Source organism: Protopterus annectens, chromosome 6.part1 (genome assembly GCF_019279795.1).
Source record: "Protopterus annectens isolate FY-2018-M chromosome 6.part1, PAN1.0, whole genome shotgun sequence".
Classification (NCBI taxonomy): Eukaryota; Metazoa; Chordata; order Ceratodontiformes; family Protopteridae; genus Protopterus; species Protopterus annectens.
The window spans coordinates 43,916,204-43,938,706 of NC_056738.1; the positions used below are offsets into that span (position 1 = coordinate 43,916,204).

General features: G+C 42.6%; 1 protein-coding gene across 1 annotated transcript in view; it reads right to left on the minus strand.

Annotated features, from left to right (window-relative positions):
* LOC122805378 (uridine-cytidine kinase-like 1) overlaps positions 1 to 22,503 on the minus strand; it is a 1,023,926-nt gene that overhangs the window by 968,495 nt on the left and 32,928 nt on the right. Inside the window, exon 2 of the mRNA XM_044075479.1 lies at positions 778 to 971. Coding sequence (XP_043931414.1) covers positions 778 to 971 — 194 coding nt within the window. The remainder of the gene's footprint in view (positions 1 to 777; positions 972 to 22,503) is intronic.

A 22,503-nucleotide genomic window follows, 5' to 3' on the forward strand; every position in this document is an offset into this window, starting at 1 on the left:
GGTCAATCTTTCTTTTTCAAAATTCCCCCCCAAGGGTTGCAGGGGGAGATTAAGTCTATCCTGTCAATAAATGGGTATGAGGCAATGAGTCAATCACAGAGGGAAACCTACTCCATCTCAGGATGCACATATGCACGTAAATGTACTTATACCACACACACTCCTATTCAAATCAATAAACCAACTCACACACCCAGGAGACCTTTGTGATGCAAGAAACTGGAGTAGCCAATGAAACTTTATACAGACTCAGACAAGACAGAACCTGAAGAACACAACACACGAGGCAGCAAGGCTAACCACTGCACCACTGTGCCACCCTGCTACAACTTACGGCTGTCTTGATTTTAAAAAGCTATTCAGAAACAGGAAGAGCCGACATGCAATTCAGAGCTGAATCATCATACTCAGTTCTTCAAATCCAAATCACAGCTCTTTTTTTTGTTTTTGTTTTTTTTTGTTTTTTTTTTTTAAAACAACCATCCCTTCAGTGGCTCAACAAAAAGCTGCTATACTATGAAACTCACTTTTGGGCTTGGACTAGGCACTGATCAGGCTGCAAATACCACATTAACAACACTACAGTAGCAATGCAACAGCACTTAATATGAAGAGTAGGTGACTATTAACATACAATGTGAATCACAAATGCAACCAAGACTTTTCCCAAACATAAAATGCAAAACACAAACATAACCAGGATAGGTCTCTATCTCGGTTAGAGACCTTTAATATATGTTAAAAACACAAACAGCTAGGTATAAAACACAAAGTTACCAATGACAAATGCTTCCTTAAAAGGGATCCCTGTTTCATTGTACCAGGGTGGTCGTCCAGCAGTATAAACAGTACGCTTGCTAGTTCTAAGAAGTGAAGCTCCCGTCTTGTTTTGGGTTGTGGCTCGCTTCTGCGGGGATAATGATGGGGTTAATGCAAGGTGTTTAGTCAGATTATCCATAGAGTCTTCTCCACTGCCAAAACAGAGAGATAAAAATTACATTACTAAGCAAGTTCTATTTATATACATCACAACTGAAAACAATTAACTAGGATTGAACTGGCAAATGAACTGTTTAACAATGGGGGAATTCTACCTGTAGTATTATATGGGATGGAAAAAATAAACATCTGCAATTTTTTCTAAGTCCAAGCCTCACCTACTTGCATTTTTGTGCACGCATTACAATGTCTCACTTACCTCATTAACAATCACAGAGCCACTATTTGTTTACATTTACTGTTCAAAAATACATCAACACATCCCTATAACAATGCAATATGCTTACCTTTGGCCACCCTTTTAACTTCTATAATACAATGAAAACCCCTTAAAATTCACACACGCATTTCTGGACCAGTCCAATCTCCCTTTCATGTATTTTAAAACTCCGATAGCATTACCACATCCCCAAATTCCAGTTATTCTTACTAACCTTTCTGCAAAGAGTTGCCATTACATGTTTATTTTAATACTACCAGCAAGGCAGTCATCCCATCAGAAACTTCAGAGAACAGCTGGGCGCAGACTCAAAAGGTGGTAGAGTTAACTTTTCCAAAACAAATTTCAAGCCCCAAGAGGAGCCAACATTTCTTTCTTGATGGTCTGATATGCAAAAACCCCTTTAAAATTATTGACTTTAGAAAGAAGAAAGAGGGGGATCCAGTAGCAGGCATGCTGAAATGGCCAAGAGATGCATCTTTATTGACTTGTATCCTAGGCCAGAAGTGAGCAATTCACACGAGCAGTGAAGAACCAGAGGGTGCCATCGCTTGAGATGGGTCCTGTCCTCTACTTTGGCACCCAAGAAAAACTGTTTTCCATCTGAATAAATAAGAGTTCCTAGTAGCAGGTTTGCTTGCCTCTTCAATACCTTTTGCACACAAAAAAAAAAAAAAAAAAAAAAATTCAAATGGGATCAAAAGTTTATTAAAACGTACAGCTAGGCTGAGATTATGAATACTGGGATGAATCAGAGATCCCCTGTCCAGCATGAGTAACTCCACTCTGTGCATAAGCTTTTGGTAAAAGTACCTGGCCTTATATCTAGCATAAGAGAGCATCAGTGTTGTCTGGGCCCAAAGGGAGTCACGTATCCTCCTACACCTGGATACCCTGAGGAACAGAACCCAAGAGAAAGCTAAAGCATCTGTGGCAACCGTGCTGGGAGGAGATAAAGGGACTCCTGGGTAGCATAGTACTTGACTGGCCACCAAAAGGTTCTTCACAACGTACTAAAACTGGAAATGGATACAGAATAAGAATGTTGAGCCCAAATAGATTTGGACAAACCACTGGACTCTTCTCATGTGAAGTCTAGCATGAGGAATCATAAGGATAAACAAAGCCATTAAACACAGAACTCAACTAAATTCTCTTGCAGTGGGCCTTGTCTGAAGAGAAAGGCTGAGAAAATGCTGATGAGTATTTCTTCCTCCACAGAAAATCCAAACTTATTAGCAAGGTGTCTAGAAGATATCCCAGAAAATAGTGTGTTCAGACTAGGGATGACAACATTTTTAGATTCAGAGTGAAATGTAGATTTCTGAAAACATTCATTGTATACTGGACGGCTTTGAAAGAGTCATGACTATTTGAGGCCAACATTAGAATAATCAGCATGCCTTGAAGCCTTCAATAAGCCATCAATAGAAGAAGACATTTCATGAAGACTATTGAGGCGGTAGACAGTCCAAAGAGCTAAGAAAATTGATAATGCAATCCCAATGCACAAAATCATAAAGTATTTTTTTTTTTTGTGAATGAGAGAGTTTTACATAACAGATCCTTTATATCTAATATGATCAGAAATGTTTGAAGAAAAAGAAAACAAAAGCGTTTTAAGTGTCAACATTCTGACTTTTCAAGTAAGCAGAAAATTGTTTAGCTTGGGCAGTTCTAGAATGGGTCTCTCGGTTCCTGCTTTCCTGGGAACCAGGCAAAGGCTTGAATAAAAGTTTTGTCTCCATTGCTCTCAAAGGATTTGTTCTATGACACACAGACATCACAATGATTTGAGGCATGAGATGAAACGGGTCTTTTGGGGCAGAAAAATCTTCGCTGGAATGAGAGGAATTGCCTACTGGAGTCTATATCCATGCTCTAGCACCTAAGAGTCTGCCTTCCTGCAAGGCAGTCAGTAACCACAGAGTGAAAGATTTCCTGTTATTTTCACAGGAAAACTAGGGTGGGAGGGGTAGAGGAGGCAAGGGATGTTTTTCCTTTGGGAGACGCATCCTTGGAACACGTTAGGTTTCTTTTTTGCCATTTTTGAACTGTGGTTTCCTATACTTCTGCTGACAAGATATGAAGGACTTCAAAATGGGACTGTACTAGACAAAGAGCTCCTCTGAAATTAGGGAACTGGGAATAAAAATAGCTGTTTAATTCCCTGCATAGGCTTCTCTCTCTAAGGACTTCAGCAGAGGAGTTGCCAAGTAAGAAGTTAATGTCCACAGGGCATTTAATAATGGAGTTTTTACATACTCTAGAACGTTTTCTCATAACTGTCCCAGATGCAGTTGCTGTAGAGACAGCATCCACTACATGTTAGCCATATTTAAATTGTACACTACCTGAGATTCAAAATTAAGCATCTGAATAATAGATTTTAAATCTGCATTAGTCAGATTAGCCAAGGATTCTCACATGGTAATCAAGACAGATAAAAGAAACTTGAACATACAAATCTGGCAACAAATGTGGAAGAAATACATATATTTTCCCACATGTACCAACAGCTCTACTTTCATTACCATTAGAAATTGAGTTAGAAGATAGAAAGGTTCTAGCATCTTTAATCAGCTTCCAAAGATATGAAATGAGAAGAGGGATTTTTGTAAAGGTTCTTAAAGTGAATTTGGGGCCTCTCCATATTTTTCGGGGCTGGAGTTTGGGAATCTGGAGAGACATAAGCAGAAAGGAAGGCATCCTCCAAAGCTCCCACAACTACAGATACAGCTACATGTTTAGGGGGTGGCCATATGCAGTAATTCATAGCATATTTTTTTTTTTTTTTTTTTTTTTTTTTTTTTTTTTTTTAAGAGGAGTTGGAAACTTCTTTATCCTCCCATTTGAAAATAAAATCCTTCTTTTTTGCTACTGTGTCACCAAAGGAGATTTTTCATTAGGAGAATCAGAGGAAAGTCTTATCTGCTTCAAAATTCACATCCAGTGGGAGAAGGAATTTGTGAGGCATAATCAAGTCCTTTATTGTCAGAGTCAGAGAAATCTTCAGAAGAGAAAGGAACTCTCTTCCTCTTAATAAGAGTAGAGGTAAAGAAGCAGGCAAAGAGGACAAAGGACTGAGTAGCTTTAAACCCTTAAACAAAACTATACCCATCTTCCTTACTGAAAGGAAAGGGTAACAGAAGGGGATATTTAATTGGTTTTCATATGTGTACACTTCTTAGGGTGTCCAGACATATTGTCTTCAAGTTGATGCCATAGGTTTGACCCTCCTGAGCAAGCCTGCAATGTCTTCTCTCACAAGAACTTGCTGAATACCTCCCTTGCCCAGAGACAAAATAATAGTCTGTTCTCCCTTCTCAGTTGACTCAGATGAATGAATGGTCTGGTCAGACTTGAGGGTCCTGGGCCAGACAGACACCCAAACGGGTCGCATTACAGGGCCCAGGGAAAGCATAATTATGATATGGGGGCTGCAGTGTGCTTTGGTGGACTCATCAGCTATAGTCTGTACATGATATTAGCATTCTGTTATAATCACTCACCTCTCTAGTTAACTTTTTCTTCTTCACCCGACAGGGTAAGGTCCAGTTCATGGGAAGAAAACTCTGACCACTCACGCAAAGGCCTGCAGACATCTGCTCTCTCAACAAAAATACGAAGGGAGTTTCCTAACCATCTCTGGAGTGAACAAGTGGCAAAGTGAACACAACCTAACATGGTGTTCAGTTCCTAAAGAAACTACACAGCTGGAAATTGGGGAGTCTATGTGGAATTTGGCATCTACAATTACACTTTCCTTTTCTGACAGAAATAGAAAAAATGTTATTAAAAAAAACAGAAAGGGTCCTCAACGGAGTACTTATCTGCCTTAAGACAATGAACAAACACTGACTGCACAGTTAACACTAGACACAACACTGAAAAATCTACACAAGTGAACTAGTGGCAAGAAAGTTCTGAGCTTTAGCAATGTCCATATGTCCCTCTTATAGTAGCACATCCTTTCCTGCTATGGATGGACGTACGTCATTCTGGTATCCTTAGCAGGATCCATTTTATATGCAGTCATCTAACTAAAAACATAACATTATGGGTTCTGTCTTGTTTTATCACCATCGTCTTCTTTTGTTAAATTAATTAATTTTGTAAAACGTGATTAACTGCACCCTTGCTGGGGAGTTAAAAATGTTTTTAAATTGATACAATGCTTTTGATATTAGAAGTAACACTAACTGAGTAAGCTACTAGCTTGCACTCATTATTGATTTTTATTGAATGTAAATTTATTTCCATGGTGGTGAAGAGCACTCACTATACTAACAACGTTTAAGGAGGCTTTCTGGTAATTTTTGGAAGAGGTGGCAATACATAGCTTGTACTTGAGCTTTGCAGTTTTGAGCTTACATCCTAGGGGTTAGCAGACAGTTTAAAATTCACCTTAGAATGAAAAGATTTGCATTTATTCTTTAGTGCTGCAAGTTTTTCTTTTATTGTTGAGTTTGTTTATACTGGGATTTCACCGAAGGGGCTTATTAAAATTCAGCCATCATACTTGTAGTAGATGCTTCAATGCAGGAGTTAAAGTGAAAGTTAACAGTCAATGGCAAAAGCTGGAATTTAAAAAAGTATGGCCACAGGGGAGGGCATTTTAGATTTTCTTAGGCTGTCCGATATTAGGAGACTTGCCTTGTGATAATAATAAATACAGCAGAGCTTGATTCAGTTTATGGTTAAGGTCTTAAGGAAAATATGACACTATGGTAATCATATTTGATCATGGTGGGAGATTTTTGGTCTGGAGCATATTAGTGTGATATTAGCAAGAACAAGGTCAAGCAGACTGAATCCCCTATCACTTTTGCTTGTGGGTTATGTTTGCCAGTTGGCAGATGGCTAGGTGAAATCACAGAGAATGAGTGCATTAGGTTCTATAGTTAATAGGTGTCTGGGCATTGAGAAACACAGAAGGGGTTCTGTAATCTGCAGTGACATGGAAACTAGACTTGTTTGCTGATACTATGAAATCCAGGTGGTGCAGCGCTAGCATTGTTGCCTCACAGCAAGGGGTTCTCCCGTTCGATTCACGGCTGGAGCGCCTTCTGGGTGGAGTCTGCATGTCCTCCCCGCGGTCAAGTGGCCTTCGAAAGACATGAGTAGAATGGGTGTGCCTTCTACAAAGGTTGGGTGTCGAGCTGGCACCTCGGCACCCGTAAAAAATCTACTGCCAATCATTAGCAGACAGGAGTTCCACTGTGGCGACCCCTAACCAGGAAAAGCCGAAAGAAGAAGAACAAGTCTTGCTAGATTAATCACGATACTGGAATATTGGTTGAAACTGATATACCCTCTTTTGTTACAAGGTGTCTAAAATTGACAACGTGCTAATCTCAGGTAAAGAGGCACTGTTTACACTACACTGGAACAAAGTATCAGTAAATGCACAAAAGTCCAGAAGGCTTCAAATTTAGGCAGTTTTTTGCTTAGACTTCCAACACTGAGCAGCATCAAATTGATACACACCTCACTGAGATTTGTTAAAATGGAAAGTCTAGGAGATTATAGTGCCTTATTTAGGCACAGTCAAAGACAGAAAGTGTATTTGCCAATGCAGACGTCCTCCAGGGACAGGTACAGGCCATCTGGAGAAACAGGTAAGACATCAATCATCGCCACCCAAGCTGACACACACATTGCACCCCTCCCCCTTATAATGAGACCAACTGTTGAAGTAAAATTAGAATTTGTACTGCGACACAACTGATAGCATAATGTTGGTAAAGATTAGATAATTCCCAGCCTCGGTCACAAACATTAAGAGCTCAACTGTATGTCCCTTCATCTCTCTCAGGAAGCAGCATCTAAGATTGTCCGGGAATGAACAATGACCAGGTTGTGTGCACTACTGAGGTGAAAGGATCTCGTGACATCTCATAGTCTGGCACCTGGAAAACAGCTAACTGTTAACTAACCTTCCTCAGAGCGGCAAGTGGAACATCTGCAGCATGCTCACATAGCCTTAAGTAGTTAGGCATGCAACTCTGGTGACTCATTTGGGGAACAAACAGAGGATGCTACCACATAGGAGAAGGGTGATTTACAAATATATTGAAGAGGTCTGGGTCTACCAGTGTACTGTCTTGGAGGTCTAGGAAGAGTGTTTCAATACCTCAGCATATGTGGGTATAACAGCTGTGTTTGATAGCAGTTGAACAAATTACACTTCTCACAAGCAGCCTCAATCAGGCAGCAATACAGGGTTGTCGGTAAATATGAGGCACTTACTACATTGCATTAATGTTCCTATCAAGCTGGCAAAAGATGAAGCAAACGGAGACAGTGACCCGTCACAGAGATTCGGTATGCAATCAAACACAGTAGCAAACAATGACAATGCTTCTACACATCAGAAAATGCAAGAAATGAATACAAAACACAGACAAGCAATAAGCAGCATGGCAAAGCAGATGTTTACACAGCAATCAACAAAACAGTACAGGATATAGCCACTAGGTAGAGCCAATGAGTAATCACAGCAGCAGGTGAAAACCACAGTAACCTAGTACAGTGCACGATGAATGGCCAAAACAATCAGCTAATGGCCAAAATGAGTCTACTGTCAGCCTGGCACGCTAAAAATCAACCTCATGAATAGGCATTCTATATGGTAGTACACCAGTAAACAGCACTGATAATTCCTGGTTCAATACCAACAATGCAAACCACTGAAGTACAACTATCCAGATAAAAATGTTAATAGATATCAGCCCCATGGAGAGACATACGCAGAAGTGCGACAGCAGTGTAATACCGAATTCCAAAAATGCCAGTAACTGAAGTTACATTTCCAATGATGCAAGCAATGGAAGTAAACTGGCAAAGAAAAAAAAACTGTACAAACTCTACAATGATGCAAACAACTGAGGTAAACCAGCAATGGGGAAAACTGTAAAAATTCTACTAAAGCTACTAAAAAATTCTACTAATACTACTCATTGCATAGAGTACTTTGTGAGAATGCTGTTAACAGCCCAAACTAGTCTGGTTATCAGTTTGGCTATGTCAGAAATCAGCCCCACAAGCCAGGCAGTTTATTAAGTATGGAAGCAGGAAGAGCTTAATTCCACTGAACAGATATACAATCAGCAGAAACGGTGCAGATTTCAATTAAGCAAGTAAATGTAGTATAGTCAATAAGCAGACAATTTTCACACCATGCGATAAGGCAACATTGCTAACTTATTAAACTGCAACAATCAGGTGAATACTACACGGATAATGTCCGTATTTTATTAAAAAGGAACCGTGATAAAATAGTTTGTATTTTAAGTGCGACTAATCCAACAACATGACAGCAACTGCATGCATCATTTTTTTTTTTTTAACCAGACAGTACTCCAGCCAGAGTATGAAAAAGATGCATGTGGACAGCGCTCCACCCCAATTAAATCCAAAATGAAAAATAAAACTAAAATAAAAATAAAAGCAAGCAAACACCATAGGCCAATTTACACCATCTATGATGCAAGCTCAGGAATGCAGTCAGTCAGAAAAGCATCAGTAGACACCAATAGTACAGTTGTGTACACTTAACATAAATGTAGATGTTCGAATGTATTCACTGTTGCAGTCATCACATTTGGGTTATCCCTGCCAGGGTAGCCCTCGGACGACCCGAATACCAGAGGCTTAGTATTTCTGCATCGGTTACTGTCACTTCAGGACTGATGTCAGGTCGACAGTAGTATAAAGTAAGGCAGCCAACGCCATTACGTCAGTTTTTCTTGCCTTGTCAGAAGCCCCCAAGTGGGAGCCAGGTTATGGTGGAAGAACCCTACCAGTAGAAAGTAAATAGGAAAAAGTTCCCTGTAAGGAGAGAGAGAGAGAAAGAAGAGCGGGATGGCAGGAGGGAAACCAGGACTGCAACAGTGAATACACTCGAACATCTACATTTATGGTAAGTGTACACAACTGTACTATGTTCTTCGTGTTTCACTGTTGCAGTCATCACATTTGGGTTGATGCCCAAAGCTGAGGGAAAGGGTGGAGGCAGTCAAGGAGACTAGGGGCTGGCTAGGATGCCCTGCAAGACTACAGTGGCAAAGCCTGCCCTGGATTTGGAGAAGATCGGCAGGTGGTAATGCTTGGTGAAAGTGGGAACAGATGACCAGGTGGCAGCCTGCAGGATGTCCCTGGTGGGGACCCCTCTGAGGAAAGCTGCAGATGTGGAGCCTGCTCTGGTGGAGTGAGTCCTGACCCCCTTAGGGGGAGGTTTTCCGTGTTGCTTACAACAGAAATGGATGCAGTGTGCTATCCACTTGGAAATTGTTTGTTTGGAGATGGCTTTGCCCTCTGCCCCTGCAGCAAAGCTAACCAGAAATTGATCCGACTTCCTGAATGATTTAGTCCTGTCTAGATAGAATCTGAACTGTCTGTGCACATCTAGAGAGAGTGCAGGGTCCTTTCTGCCTTGTTTTGTGGGTTAGGGAAAAAGGTGGGCAAATGAATGGATTGGTCAAGAGTCACACTGGACACCACTTTGGGCATGAAGGATGGGTTAAGTCCTGAGGGAAACCCTGTCAGTATGGAAGATGTTGAAGGGCTCCATAGCCATGAGTGCTTGTAACTCGAAGACTCTTTTGGCTGAAGTGATGGCCAGAAGAAAAGCGGTCTTCCAGGAGAGAAATTTTAACTCTGCTGTAGATGCTGGTTCAAAGGGGGGGGGGTGAGCTTTTCCAACGCAAAGTTAACATAAGCTGGGATAGGTGCTCTTCTGGGTACCCTCAAGTTGCTAACCCCCCTTAGGAATTGTTTGTTCAGAGAGTGAGAGAATAGGGGCTGCTCAGTGTGGAAATGAGCAGAGAGAGCAGAGACATGAATTTTAATACAGGAAAAGGAGAGACCACTGCGTAGCAAGTCAGCTAGGTAATCCAGGATGAGAGGTAGTAGGGCTGTGCCATATCAGCTCCCTTAGCCCGAATCCAGGTGCAGAACCTTTTCCATTTGTCAGCATAAAATTTTCTAGTGCTAGGGCGTCTGGCCTCACATATAACATCTAGAACCCATTTACTGAGCTTGGCAGATTGATCAGTGGTCAGGGAATAAGCCAGGCTGCCAAATTGAGGGTCTGCAATTGGGGATGCATGAATTCTCCTTCCCTCTGGGTCAGGAGGGTTGGGGTCTGAGTGAGATGTCATGGTGGCAGTGGGGACAGGCTGCGCAGCAGTGGGTACCAGTGCTGGCTAGGCCAGTCTGGAGCAATAAGAATTGTCCTCGGTTTTTCCTCCCTTATTTAGAGAAGTACCCTGGTAGTGAGAGATAGTGGAGGAAATGAATAGACCGATAAACTGACCCAGGAGAAGGAAAGGGCATCCACTTTCCAAGCCATGCAGTGATGTTCCCCGGTGCAGAACTTGCTGATGGTTGGTGTGTGAGGCAAAGAAGTCGACCTTCGGTGTGCCCCATTTCTGAGTTATTAGGTTGAAGGTTCTTTTGTCTAGCTGCCACTCATGTGGGTCCATAAGATTTCTGCTTAAGTGGTCTGCCAGAGAGTTTAAAGAACCTGGTAGGAATTGTGCTAACAGGTGGAGTTGCATGGCTGAGGCTGTGCCAAAGGGTCATGGCCAGCCTGCATAGAGGGTAGGAGCGAGTCCCTCCCTGCTTGTTGATATACCACATCACCAGTTGTGGTCTGTTTTGATCAGGAGAGCCCCTGGGGATAGAAGGGGCTTTAAAGCTGTCAATGCATGCTGGACAGCGAACATCTTTTTGATTGATGTGCAGATGGATCTGCTGTGGGTTCCATTGGCCCTATATGCACCTGCCGTCCAGGTGTGCACCCCAGGCATAGTCTGATGCGTCTCTGGTGAGGGTCTGGGCAGCGGGGTGGTGGTGAGAAAGGTAGTCCCCCTTGTTGTGGGAGCATGCTGCTACCCACCAAAGAAAAATATCTTTCCTTAGGCAAGGTATCACTGGTATAAGAGTTTCCAGGTCTTGAGTGTGTTGACACCAAAGGCTTTTTAGGTACCACTGAAGTTTCCTCATATGCAGCCTGGCATATAGAATGAGTAGAATGCAAGATGCTATGAACTCCAGAGCTTGCAGAATTTTCCTTGCAGATAACTGGGGTCTCGTGGCTAGTTGAGAGAAGAAGGCTGTCAGGTAAGTTTGCTTTTCTGATGTAAGGAATACCATCTGGGAGGTTGTGTCCATGCTTGCTCCCACGAATATAATCCTTTGGGTGGGAACTAGTTTGGATTTCTTTTCGTTGATAGTGTACCCTAGGGAGGTCAGTAGGGACTTTACAAAGGTCAGGTGCTTGAGCAGCTTTCCCTGAATGTCTGCCCGAAGTAGGCAGTCGTCTAAGTATGAGTAAACTTGGATATTCCTTGTCTGCAAAAGGCAATAGCGGGAGCCAGATATTTTATGAAAACTGTGGGAGCAGTAGATAAGCCAAAGGGAAGTGCAGAGAACTGAAAGTGCAGAGATCCTTCCCTGAAACCTAGATATTTCCTGTGTGATTCCCTGATAGGAATGTGGAGGTAGGCCTCTTTTAGGTCTAGGGTAGCTAGCCAAGCATCCTTGGACAGCATGGGTAGCAGCTGCTGGAGGGTGAGCATTTTGAATTTTGGTATCACTAGAAAGGTGTTTAGAATGGATAGATACAGGATGGGACACCAGGTGCCCTCTTTTCTGGGTACCAGAAAAAAAGTCTGGATAGAAACCATGGCCTATATGATCTGCAGGAACGTGCTCTACTGCCCTCAGAGAGCAGGGAAAGGACTTGCTTTTTCACCTCTGCCCATTGGTTTGGAGGTAGATCTGGGAACCCTTTTGGGGATGGAAGTGTGTGGAAAGAAATTTTGTATCCCTGGGACACTGCTGAGGACCCAGCAGTCGCTGGTAATGGTGTCCCAGGTGCTTGTGTGAAAGGAGAGTTTTCCTCCTAGGGGTAAGTAAAGGTGGGCAGGGAGTGAGGGAGGGGGAAGAAGTCATTGTGAGTGCTTTCCATGAGAGGGTGGCTTAGAACTCCCTGGTTTTGAAGTGGAGGAATTCCACTGTTTTGATTTCTGCATTCCCTGTGGCTGCTGTCTGGGGGTCTGCTTCCCCAGGGTCTGGGCTGAACTGACTTGGAGGGGCAATACCTGCTGAACCTGGGTGGCTGACCTGTAGGAAATCCTTAACTGTCTGCACAGATTTAGCTTTTTCTTCCATCTTTTTTAAGACCTCCTCTGCCTTAGTGCCAAATAAAAAGTTATGTACTCACCATAACATTCCATGCGAGTTGTTCATCTCGCTTTCATTCTTACAAATGGGTTCGGAGCCAATCCTTGGCTCCGAGTCAGCCTACTACAAAGCTCGAGGTCTTCAGACAGCTCGAGGCCAAGTCTCTATCCCATGATGCACCTAGAGTTACCTCAGATCTTTTTTGCTGCGTATAATAATGCCATGTGCCATTCTATCACTCTTTAGGAGAAAACCCATAGAAAGATTGAGCAACCAGGATAAAACTAGTATCTCAGTCCTCGAAAAACCTGGAGGGGGTAGGAGGGTGGGAAGTAAGAATGAAGGCGAGATGAACTCCTCACATGGAACGTTATGGTGAGTACATAATTTCTTTATGTGAAGTTGTTCTATCTCGCCGTTCATTCTTACAGATGGGTAGCATCCCAAGCACCATCTTTCTCGGGCGACTCATGGGAGTATGTTTTTCAGGACAGTGGAACCAAAGGAGGCCCTGCCTCCAGAGGCCTTGTCAACTTTGTAATGAGTGATAAAGGTATGAGGCTTTGACTAAGTGGCTGCAGCACAAATATTGTCTATAGGAAGCCTAGCAGTAAAGGCAGAAGATGCGGACACTGCTCTGGTAGAATGAGCCTTAACTTTGGGTTGTAAAGGTAAATTAGCAGCTGAATAAGTTAATGTGATGCAATCAGACAACCATCTAAACAGTGTTGTTTTTTCCACTGGCATACCTTTTCCGGAATCTGAAAAGGACATGAAAAGCTGTTCTGATTTTCTGAACTCTTTTGTTCTACCCAGGTAAAATCTGAGCTGTCTATGAACATCAAGCTTGTGCAGCATATACTCTAAGTTGTTGGTATGTTTGGGAAAGAACACTGGCAAATCTATGATCTGGTTAAGGTTAGATTCAGTACAAACTTTAGGTAAAAATGAAGGATTTATTCGCAGGGACACTGTCAGCATGAAAAATCAAATAAGGAGGCTTTATGGACAAGGCCTTTAGCTCTGACACTCTACGGGCAGAAGTGATGGCTACTAAAAAGATAGTCTTCCCATGATAAATATTTCAAGTTACATGAGGAAGTTGGTTCGAAAGGTGGGAGAATAATGCGTGAGAGCATAACATTTAGATTCCACGGGATATAAGGGGATTTCACAGGTGGTCTGAGATGAAAGGTCCCTTTGAGAAAGGCTTTGGATTGAGACATTATGTTTAACCTTTCCAAGCCAAGGTGAAAATTAGATAGCGGTAAGTTGTACCCGAACTGTTGCTGCTGCAACTCTTATTGAAAAGCATAGTCAAAAACTGTAATATGGACGAAATAGGGGCTTGGTAGGGGTCAATATCATTTTGAGAAGCCCATATAGCAAATCTTCTCCATTTGCTAAGGTATAGCTTCCTAGTAGAGGACTTATGAGAAGATATCAATATATGCTGCATTTCATTTGACAGGTTATGAAACCTGGCTTTGTTGGGAATTGGAGCAGCCAAGCTGTCAATTTCAGGGACTGAAGAGAGGGATGAAGAGCCTCTGACGAATGCATCAGAAGATTTGGAACTGGGTCTAGAATCCAAGGCTCTTCCAACAGATGAAGTCGAAGCAAGGGGAACCAAATCTGATGAGGCCAATGAGGGGCTATTAGAATGATGGTCCTTCCCAGGGCTTTTGCTTTCTGCAATACTTTGGGTATCAAGGGAATTGGTGGGAATGCATAGAGGAGACCCGGAGGCCAATAGTGTACGAGTGCGTCCCTTGGAGCTTCTCCCAGAGGGGGAAATCGGGGCAAAGTAGCTTCTGCATTTTGTGTTCATATGTTTGGCAAAAAGGTCGCAGCAAGGCTGGCCCCAGCTGTTGAAAATTCTCTCCGCTGTTTCTTGAGGGGCCACTCGTGAGACAACAAAACTGCCCTGCTCAGTTTGTCGGCGATCACGTTGAATTTCCCCGGGATATGCATTGCTATCAGAAAGCGCTGAGTGGATGTAGCCCACTGCCATACTCTTAGGGCCTCATGATAAAGGGGATAGGACCTGGTCCCTCCTTGTTTGTTCAAGTGCCAGACCACAGACATGTCTGTCTGAATCGCAATTGTTCCCAAAGGAAGAGAGAGTCCTGAAGTACTGCAACGCTAAAAGTACCGCTCTCATCTCCAGGACATTGATATGCAGACGTGTCTCCTGTTTGGTCCATGTGCCTTGGGCTGTTCTTCCCTGAAAATGCCCCCCCCCACCCTATCAGGGAAGCATCCGTGGTCACTGTGGCCGCTAGTGAGGGTAGGACAAAAGGATGAGCTATCGTTACATGAAGAAAGGTCAACCACCACTGAAGATCCTTTTTGCATGTGTTTGCGAACATGAGACATTGGGAGCTCTTGGTAAGACCATTGAGTGAATAACAGCCATTGCAGAATCCGCATGTGCATGCGACCCAATGGTATTGCTACTATTGCAGCTGCCATCATGCCTAATAAATTTTAGCACTTCTTGATGCTGGAGCCTTATCTATGGATATGATGTTGTGGACCTGCTGACAAAGTAGTAAAACTTTCTGCTGGAAGTCTCAAAGTGGTGGTGGTGGTGGTGGTATCAAATTCTGCTCCAATAAAAACGATATGTTGAGATGGCGACAAGGCAGATTTTTCTGAATTTATTGTAATGCCCAGATGATTGCAAAGAGTAAGAGTGGCGTCCCTGGCTTGTATTAGTTGATGCCTGGTGGTGGCGGTGAGGAGCCAATTGTACGGAAACACCTGGAATCCTAAACACCTCAGGTGAGCCATGACCACTGCCATACATTTGGTAAACACTCTGGGGGCTGTAGTGAGACCAAAGGGCAGGGCTCGAAACTGGTAATGACTGGCTCCCAGACGGAAGCGCAGATGATCCCTGGATGGTTTGGCCATTTTTATATAGTAGTATGTATTCTGTAGATATATCGATTACATCCAATTGTCTTTCCCTACAAAGGGAAGTATCGACTGAAGCGTGACCATCCGGAACTTTTCTTTCTTCACAGATCTGTTTAGTCTGCTGAAGTCTAAAATAGGTCTCCAGTCCCCTGTCTTTTTTGGAACTACAAAGAATTTTGAGTAAGTTCCGGATCCTGTCTGGTCTGCTGGTACTGATTGGATTTCTTAGCAACATTTGGACCTCTACTGTTTGTTCCCTGTAACTGGGTGGAACGTCCGGGATTTTTGTTGTCAATGGAGGGGGAGTGGTGAAAGGAATGAAATATTCTCTGGAAACTATACTTTGTACCCAGTTTTTGTTATTGTGAGCCAGGCATCTGGATACAAAGATAAGTGACCCCCGATTGCCTCCGGAGTAGGACAGTCGGGCCTCCATTCAGGAGCGCTGGTAGGCTCAAAGAACTGGTCTCTGTCCCCCTGGTTTTGCAGACCCCCTCTGCCGCGAGTGCGGAGTCTTCCATTATTGCCCCCTCCCTCTGCCCCTGGAGGGGGGTTCACCATGTGTCCAGAAAGGCTCCTTGGGCTTTTCGGAACCACATCGTTAATCCCTTTTGATCTTTGGGGTAGGGTCTGGTAGGGGTGGAAAAATGGACTCCAACAGCAGACAGAGTCTTTCCTTCCTGCTCACACCTGGTCAAAGTTTCCTTAACTTTGGGCACAAAAAGGGACGAGCCATCAAAAGGGATGCTGACAAAGGATGACAAAGGGCTCCGCTTAGGAACACAAGCGCATCTAGGAATGTCTCCTGAGAGCAATTCCTGTATCTGCTGCCCTACTCGTTCCATCAGCTGCATATGAAATGAGACACATGGACGAGTTCCCCATGGAATTAAGGATAGCAAGCTGGGAGGCGACTGTCTGAAGCTCCTGCAGCTACTGTACCCTGAAGAGCATCTCCAAGCTCTTTTAGGAGATCTCTTTGTAGTCTCATAAAATGAGTGAGATAGTTCATTGAATGCAAGGCAAAAGTCGCTGAACTGTATGCGCGCTTCCCATATCTACCCATGATCCTGTTAGGAGGATGGATAGATGAAGTTTCTGACATCTCCTTTTTGGTGGCTGCCGCCACCACCATGGCATCAACTTGCACTCCCTTGGTAAGGAAAGACTTTTCCTTGGGGGAAGAAATAAATTTACTGGGCCTCCTAGGGACAGGCTCCATGGTGTCCGGAGACTCCCACGCCCTTCGTGAGACCAGCTCCATGAGCTCATTGAAGGGCGGAGACAACCAAGAGGTGGAGGGTTGAGACCCGAAAGCCTTCAGGAGAACAGACTCATCTTCAGTAGAACAACAGTAATACCAACTCCAGAACTTCTTCGGCCAACACACAGACCAGAGCTACAACTCAAAAGATTTGATAGGGACTTCCTCAGAACAACTTACAATGAATTACCCAGCCCTTAAATACACATAAACCCAATAATTAGTTAATAGAATAATCACATAATTACACAGATCAACTAAAAACCATCATTACAAACATTAAAACACCAGTGTGCACACAAATATAAATAAGTGCAAATACACAAGTTTTAATATCATAAAAATTCCTTAATAAAATCTTTAAAATCTATAAAACATTTGTACAGGCCCTAACCCATTAAACGTTTTAACTTTAAAATGCATGCTATATTAGTGGCTTCGTTGATTCCTGGATACTGAGCAGCATCTAATCTTAATAGTCACTTCAACTCACAAATATCCAGGTGCAAATCCACAATTTTCCCCTGGGGGTCCTTCAACAGATGTTCAACTACCAAAAACTTAAAACAATGGTCACCATGTTCCTTAATGTGTCTATATAGAGCATTAGTTATTCTCCCTTTCCTGATGTCATTAATGTGTTCATTAATGCGATTTTTAAATAAATAACCTACTGGTCTTCTCTACATAAAAAACAGGGCACTTTTGGCACTTGGCCATATAGACAACATTAGAACCACCACCGTTAAAATGCCCTTAATAGTAATATTCTTACCATTAAATTTAAACTTATCATTGGTTTCCAAAATGTGGCTACACAAATTGCACCTCCCACACTTAAAATTCCATTTGGGTATATCAGTTTTTCCACTGAAAGTACCCTTGTCCAGCTCAAAAAAGTTTTTAAATGACCTAACATTTCTGAACACTATCTTTGGGGGGTCTTAAACACCTTTTTGCTGAATGCTTGTATCACAACTCAAGACGTCCCAATTTTTAATAACCTGAGACACCCTGTTTGCATCTAAGTTAAAAGCTGCAATAAAACTTAAACCATAGTTTTTACAGACCTGCCTTCTATTAATATTAATATCTTGTCTCATAACAGGCTCCGTGCCACCACCCAATATTGGCCTATAAATACCTTTCAAACTTTGACAAACGCGTTGGTTATAAAACTAACCTCGTCCAAAACATCACAGTCAAGGCTCATCATTCTGGCCACTCTCATCAACTGCCCCATGACTATTGACTTTTTTTGATGCATGGGGTGCCAACTACCAAATTCCAAATAGGAATTCGAAAAAGTGGGTTTTCTATAAAATCTTAGAACGTAATATACCTTTATTACTGTCCCAAATCAAGTCTACGTCCAATATATTTTCTCCTTACTGTAATGATTTGTAAACTGTAAAAATTCCATGGTGTTATTAATATAAAATCAAGAATTCATTGAGCTGACCTTCAGTGTCTTTCCACAACAAGAACAAATCATCCAAAAACCTGGTATAAAGCAGGACATTCGACCAATGCACATTATTCATTAAATACTCCTGTTCCCAAAAGGGCATAATGAGATTTGCCAATATGGGGGCACAAGCTGCCCCCATTGCAACTCCAGTTAACTGCTTAAAATGCTGGCCTTCAAAATAAATACAATTATTCCCCAAAACAACGTCCATAAGAGCAGTAATTTTATTTATGGAATCTTGATCATATATACACATTTTAATCAGCTGTTTCTCCAACCACTGAATACCCTCATTATGGGGTATAACGGAAAAAAGATTTACTACATCAATGGTCACCATTATCACCCCAGGGATACCTTAATTCTTTCCAATTTTTCCAAAAAATGCCAAGAATCCTTAGTGATATACATAAATGTTAATAAGCCCTTTTGCATGCTATAATCTAAACATTTACTAATAAAGCCGGTCTTTTATCTATGACCATCCACTATAGGGTGAAATTTTTACCCAGATAAACCTTTGTGAATATGTGGTATTCCAAAAATGTTGGGTACCATGGGGTGTTCATTTTTCATGTATTCGAATTCATCCAAACTGATCTGGCCCTGATATAACATATCATCTAGGGCCAAGTCAATCTTCTGATAGGCTATATGAATCTCATTTAGGGAACTCTCCTGGTAAGTTCCATCCATTAACAATGAATTCACTTTGTCTAAATATTCACTTTTATTCATCAACACAACCCCACTTCCCTTATCAGGTTTCATGATACGCACCGTTTTGTCACTGATAAATTCTCTTAAAAGCTCTTCTTCCTTCACAGTCAAATTACTGCCATATTAATTTTCAGTAGAGTTGGTGGACTTCCAGCTACCCCTCTGCCTAGGGATTTCTAATATCTCAGCAAATGAGATGCCCTCAGAGGGGGACCGTGGGGACCCTTCTGATTCATGCAAGTTGGTATCGGATGTGAGAGACTCCTGCGGGGAGTCTAAGTGCTTCCTCTTACAGATTCTCTTCCTGGGAACCTCATCAGTAGGAATTTCTGGTGAGGTCTCGGAAGAGCAGGGGCCACCCAATGGGGCTTCCTGAGGCAAAGCGTCTTTACGCTTAAAGAGGATATGTAAAGCAGAAGTGGACACAGGTGCTTTTGGGGAGCAGGTAGTTGGACCTGAAAATGTAGATGTCTTAGGAAACCATCACTCTCCTCATGGCTTCGAAGGCATCTCTGCTCCGATGAGAAGGGACCGCGGGATCCGAAAAAACCACCAATCCCCTTGGCACCGGCACAGTGGGCTCCGAATCAGAAGTAGGAGCCAAACTCATCTGAGCCGAGGTCCCAGGAGGCAAAGTCGGAACCGACATGTCGGTCCGACTATCCTCCCCGGACCAGACAGTAGAGTGTCAGCTCCTAGACTACTCAATAGGTGCCAAGGAAGTCTGAGTAAATGGAACCAATGTCACCGGAACAGGCGTCGGCACCGAAGGCTCAACAATCATCAGGTCCAACTCCTGTGGTTCCGAAGGACCGGTATGGCTCAGCGGAGGAAAAGAAGTCAATGGCATTACAGTTTTAGGCTCTAAAACCACCTGGGGTCAGAGCCAACAAAAGTTTAGTGAAAGCCGGTGCTTGTAGCAACTTCTGCACCACACGATCCAAATCGGACAGGCTGCTAGAGGACTGAGATGAATGGATGGGATGGATGGAGGCACTGACTGCAGAAGAGGTGACTAATACTTCAGACACCAGTTCCAGGACTGGGGACTGGCTCCGAAAGGACAAGACTCTCGGCTCCAAGGGTTGTGGAGCCGACATAGACTCTCTTAGATTTTTTTTACTTCTGAAGAAGCAGCCGCCTTAGAAGACTTACTAGATGTACCCTGGTCACTCAAAGCTTCTTGAAATGACTGTTTCAGAGGTCCTCTATCTATGAGTTTTCTTTTTCGCTCCTAAAGAACTCTGGATGAAAAAGAATGACAAACGGAGCAGCTTTCTTGTATGTGCAAAGCTTCAAGACAATACACGCAATTAACGTGACTGTCACAGACATCTGTCCACATTTTGGACACACTTTAAAAAACTGACTTAGGATGCTTATCCTTATCAGCCATAATCAAGTATACAGTATCCAAACAACAATCTACTGTACTTTAAAGAGACTAGGCACACCCAAACAATTAAACTAGTAAAGGTAAATTATCGAAATAAGTCCTAAATGATAAATGGGCTGAACAACAATGTACCAACTAAACTATTCAAAAATACACACACACTCACTATCTACTTATTTAACTACAAGCTATATAATGTTTTAAAGGCACACCAAAGGGAAAGGGAATATTAAAGGCCTATAGAAGGCCAAAAAGAGAAGGAATATGTCTAGAAATAAGCTATAAAAGCTATCACTATTAAATACTAACTAAATATCTAGACATATTTTTAGAAATAACAAATTTCCTAGATATCAGAAAAGAATTATACTGGCCTGAGCTGTGCAACGAACCTCCGATCTATTGCAGCAGCAAACTAGATCTGAGGTAACTCTAGGTGCATCATGGAATAAGGACTTGGCCTTGAGCTGTCTGAAGACCTCGCGCTTTGTAGTAGGTTCACATGTGGTCTTTGTGCAAGGATGCATCCAATAATTTAGATTTAACATGGTCTGGCAAGGGCTGCTCCTTAAGCCATGCATGCCTTCTAAGGACAGAACCTGTGACTGCTGCCCTGCAAGAAGCTTCTAGGGCTTCAAAAACCACAGTGCAAGGTGTGCTTAGTCACTTGACTTGCAGAATGCATTAACTCTTGTAACTCTTTAGATTCTGCACAATCAGGAAAGGAAGACACTTTCTGTTTGAGGAGTTCCATGGTATGTTGCTGAAACTTTAGCATATGGAACTGGCAATTTAGTGCTCTGATAGCAAGAGTAGCAGAGGTGTATACTTTTTACCCCATCTGTCTAATGCTCGGGAATCCCTATCTGAGGGGGTGGGATTCTTAGCAGAGGTTGCTTTAATTCCTTTAGGCCCTTGAGAAATTACCTCAGGGTCAGCAATAGGATTTTAGAAAAGAGATTTGTGCGAGTCAGGGACTCTGTAACACCGGTCAACTTTAAATAAAAACACAGTAGGTCTGTACCTTCTACTGTAGGCTCAAGGTGGTGCAGCAGCATACAACTCGATCTTTTGTTGTTTGTGCGGACATACTCCATCAGTGTTTTGTTTAGTTTAACAAGGTCCGTGTACAGTTGTCTTATGTCTTTCTGTAGATTACTGGAAGTCATGTCTGGAGGTTGCACTGCTTTTTACTGAACAGCTGCAGAACTTTCCCCAGTCAGTGTTTCTTCCTCACTTTGTGTAGCTGATTTTTTTTTTCCATGTGTGGATCAACTGCAGAATGCCAAGCAGAAAATAGGGAATTGCCTTGATAATATGCACAAGTTTAGAAAGATTGCCGTTTACACTGTTTTTTTAGAACACTAGGGCACAAAACTTTTAGTACAAAGACTCGGGCAACAGAAAGTAGAAATGACTGTTGTCAAGCTTAGGGAGCCTACAACAAGGAAGATAAAGTACAGTTGTGTAAAATCTTACCATAATGGTAGATTTCCTTGCCTTCACCACTGCAGTATTCCTTAAAAATGGGATTCCCTGCCGTGAAGACCACCGCCCGGACAGTTCACCAAAGTCTACCACTGCTTTAAGGTACGCTGAACGTCACTCGCACACTTATTGTGTGGGGTAGGGCATAAAGGTGCTGTTCAGGCGTACCAACCTCAGAACAGATTGCCCCAGTAGGAACAGCAGTCTAAGGAAAACAAGGAGAACCTGCACATCCAGGAAGGAAGAAAGACCAGGCGTATGGAGGGAAGGAGTGAATACTGCAGCGGTGAAGGCAAGGACATCTACAGTTATGGTAAGATTTTACACAACTGTACTATGTCCTTGCATTCACTGCTGCAGTATTCCTTACAAATTGGAGACTGCCAAAGTTCAAGAAGAAACTTGGGAGCAGGAAGCAGCAGAGCCCTCCAAGAAGCCATGAAGAATGACAGTAGCAAAACCAGCTCTAGCTCTGGAGATACCATCCAACTGGTAATGTTTGGTAAAGGTATGTACCAAAGTCCAGGTAGCAGCTTCAAGAATAGAATTAACGTTTAAGCCTTTCAAAAAAGCACCAGAAGAAGCCACAGCTCTAGTGGAATGAGCCTTTACAGAAGAATGAAGGCTCTTGTCATGAAAAGTGTAACAAAAGAAAATGGCCTTAGAAATCCAAGTGGAAATAGTTTGCTTGGAAACAGCCAAACCTCAAGACCTAGGATGAAAGGAAACAAACGGATCAGATTTTCTGATGGCTTTAGTTTTATCCAAATAAAATCTGAGCTGTCTATGCACACCTAAGGTATGCAGCACCCTCTCATTGTTAGACT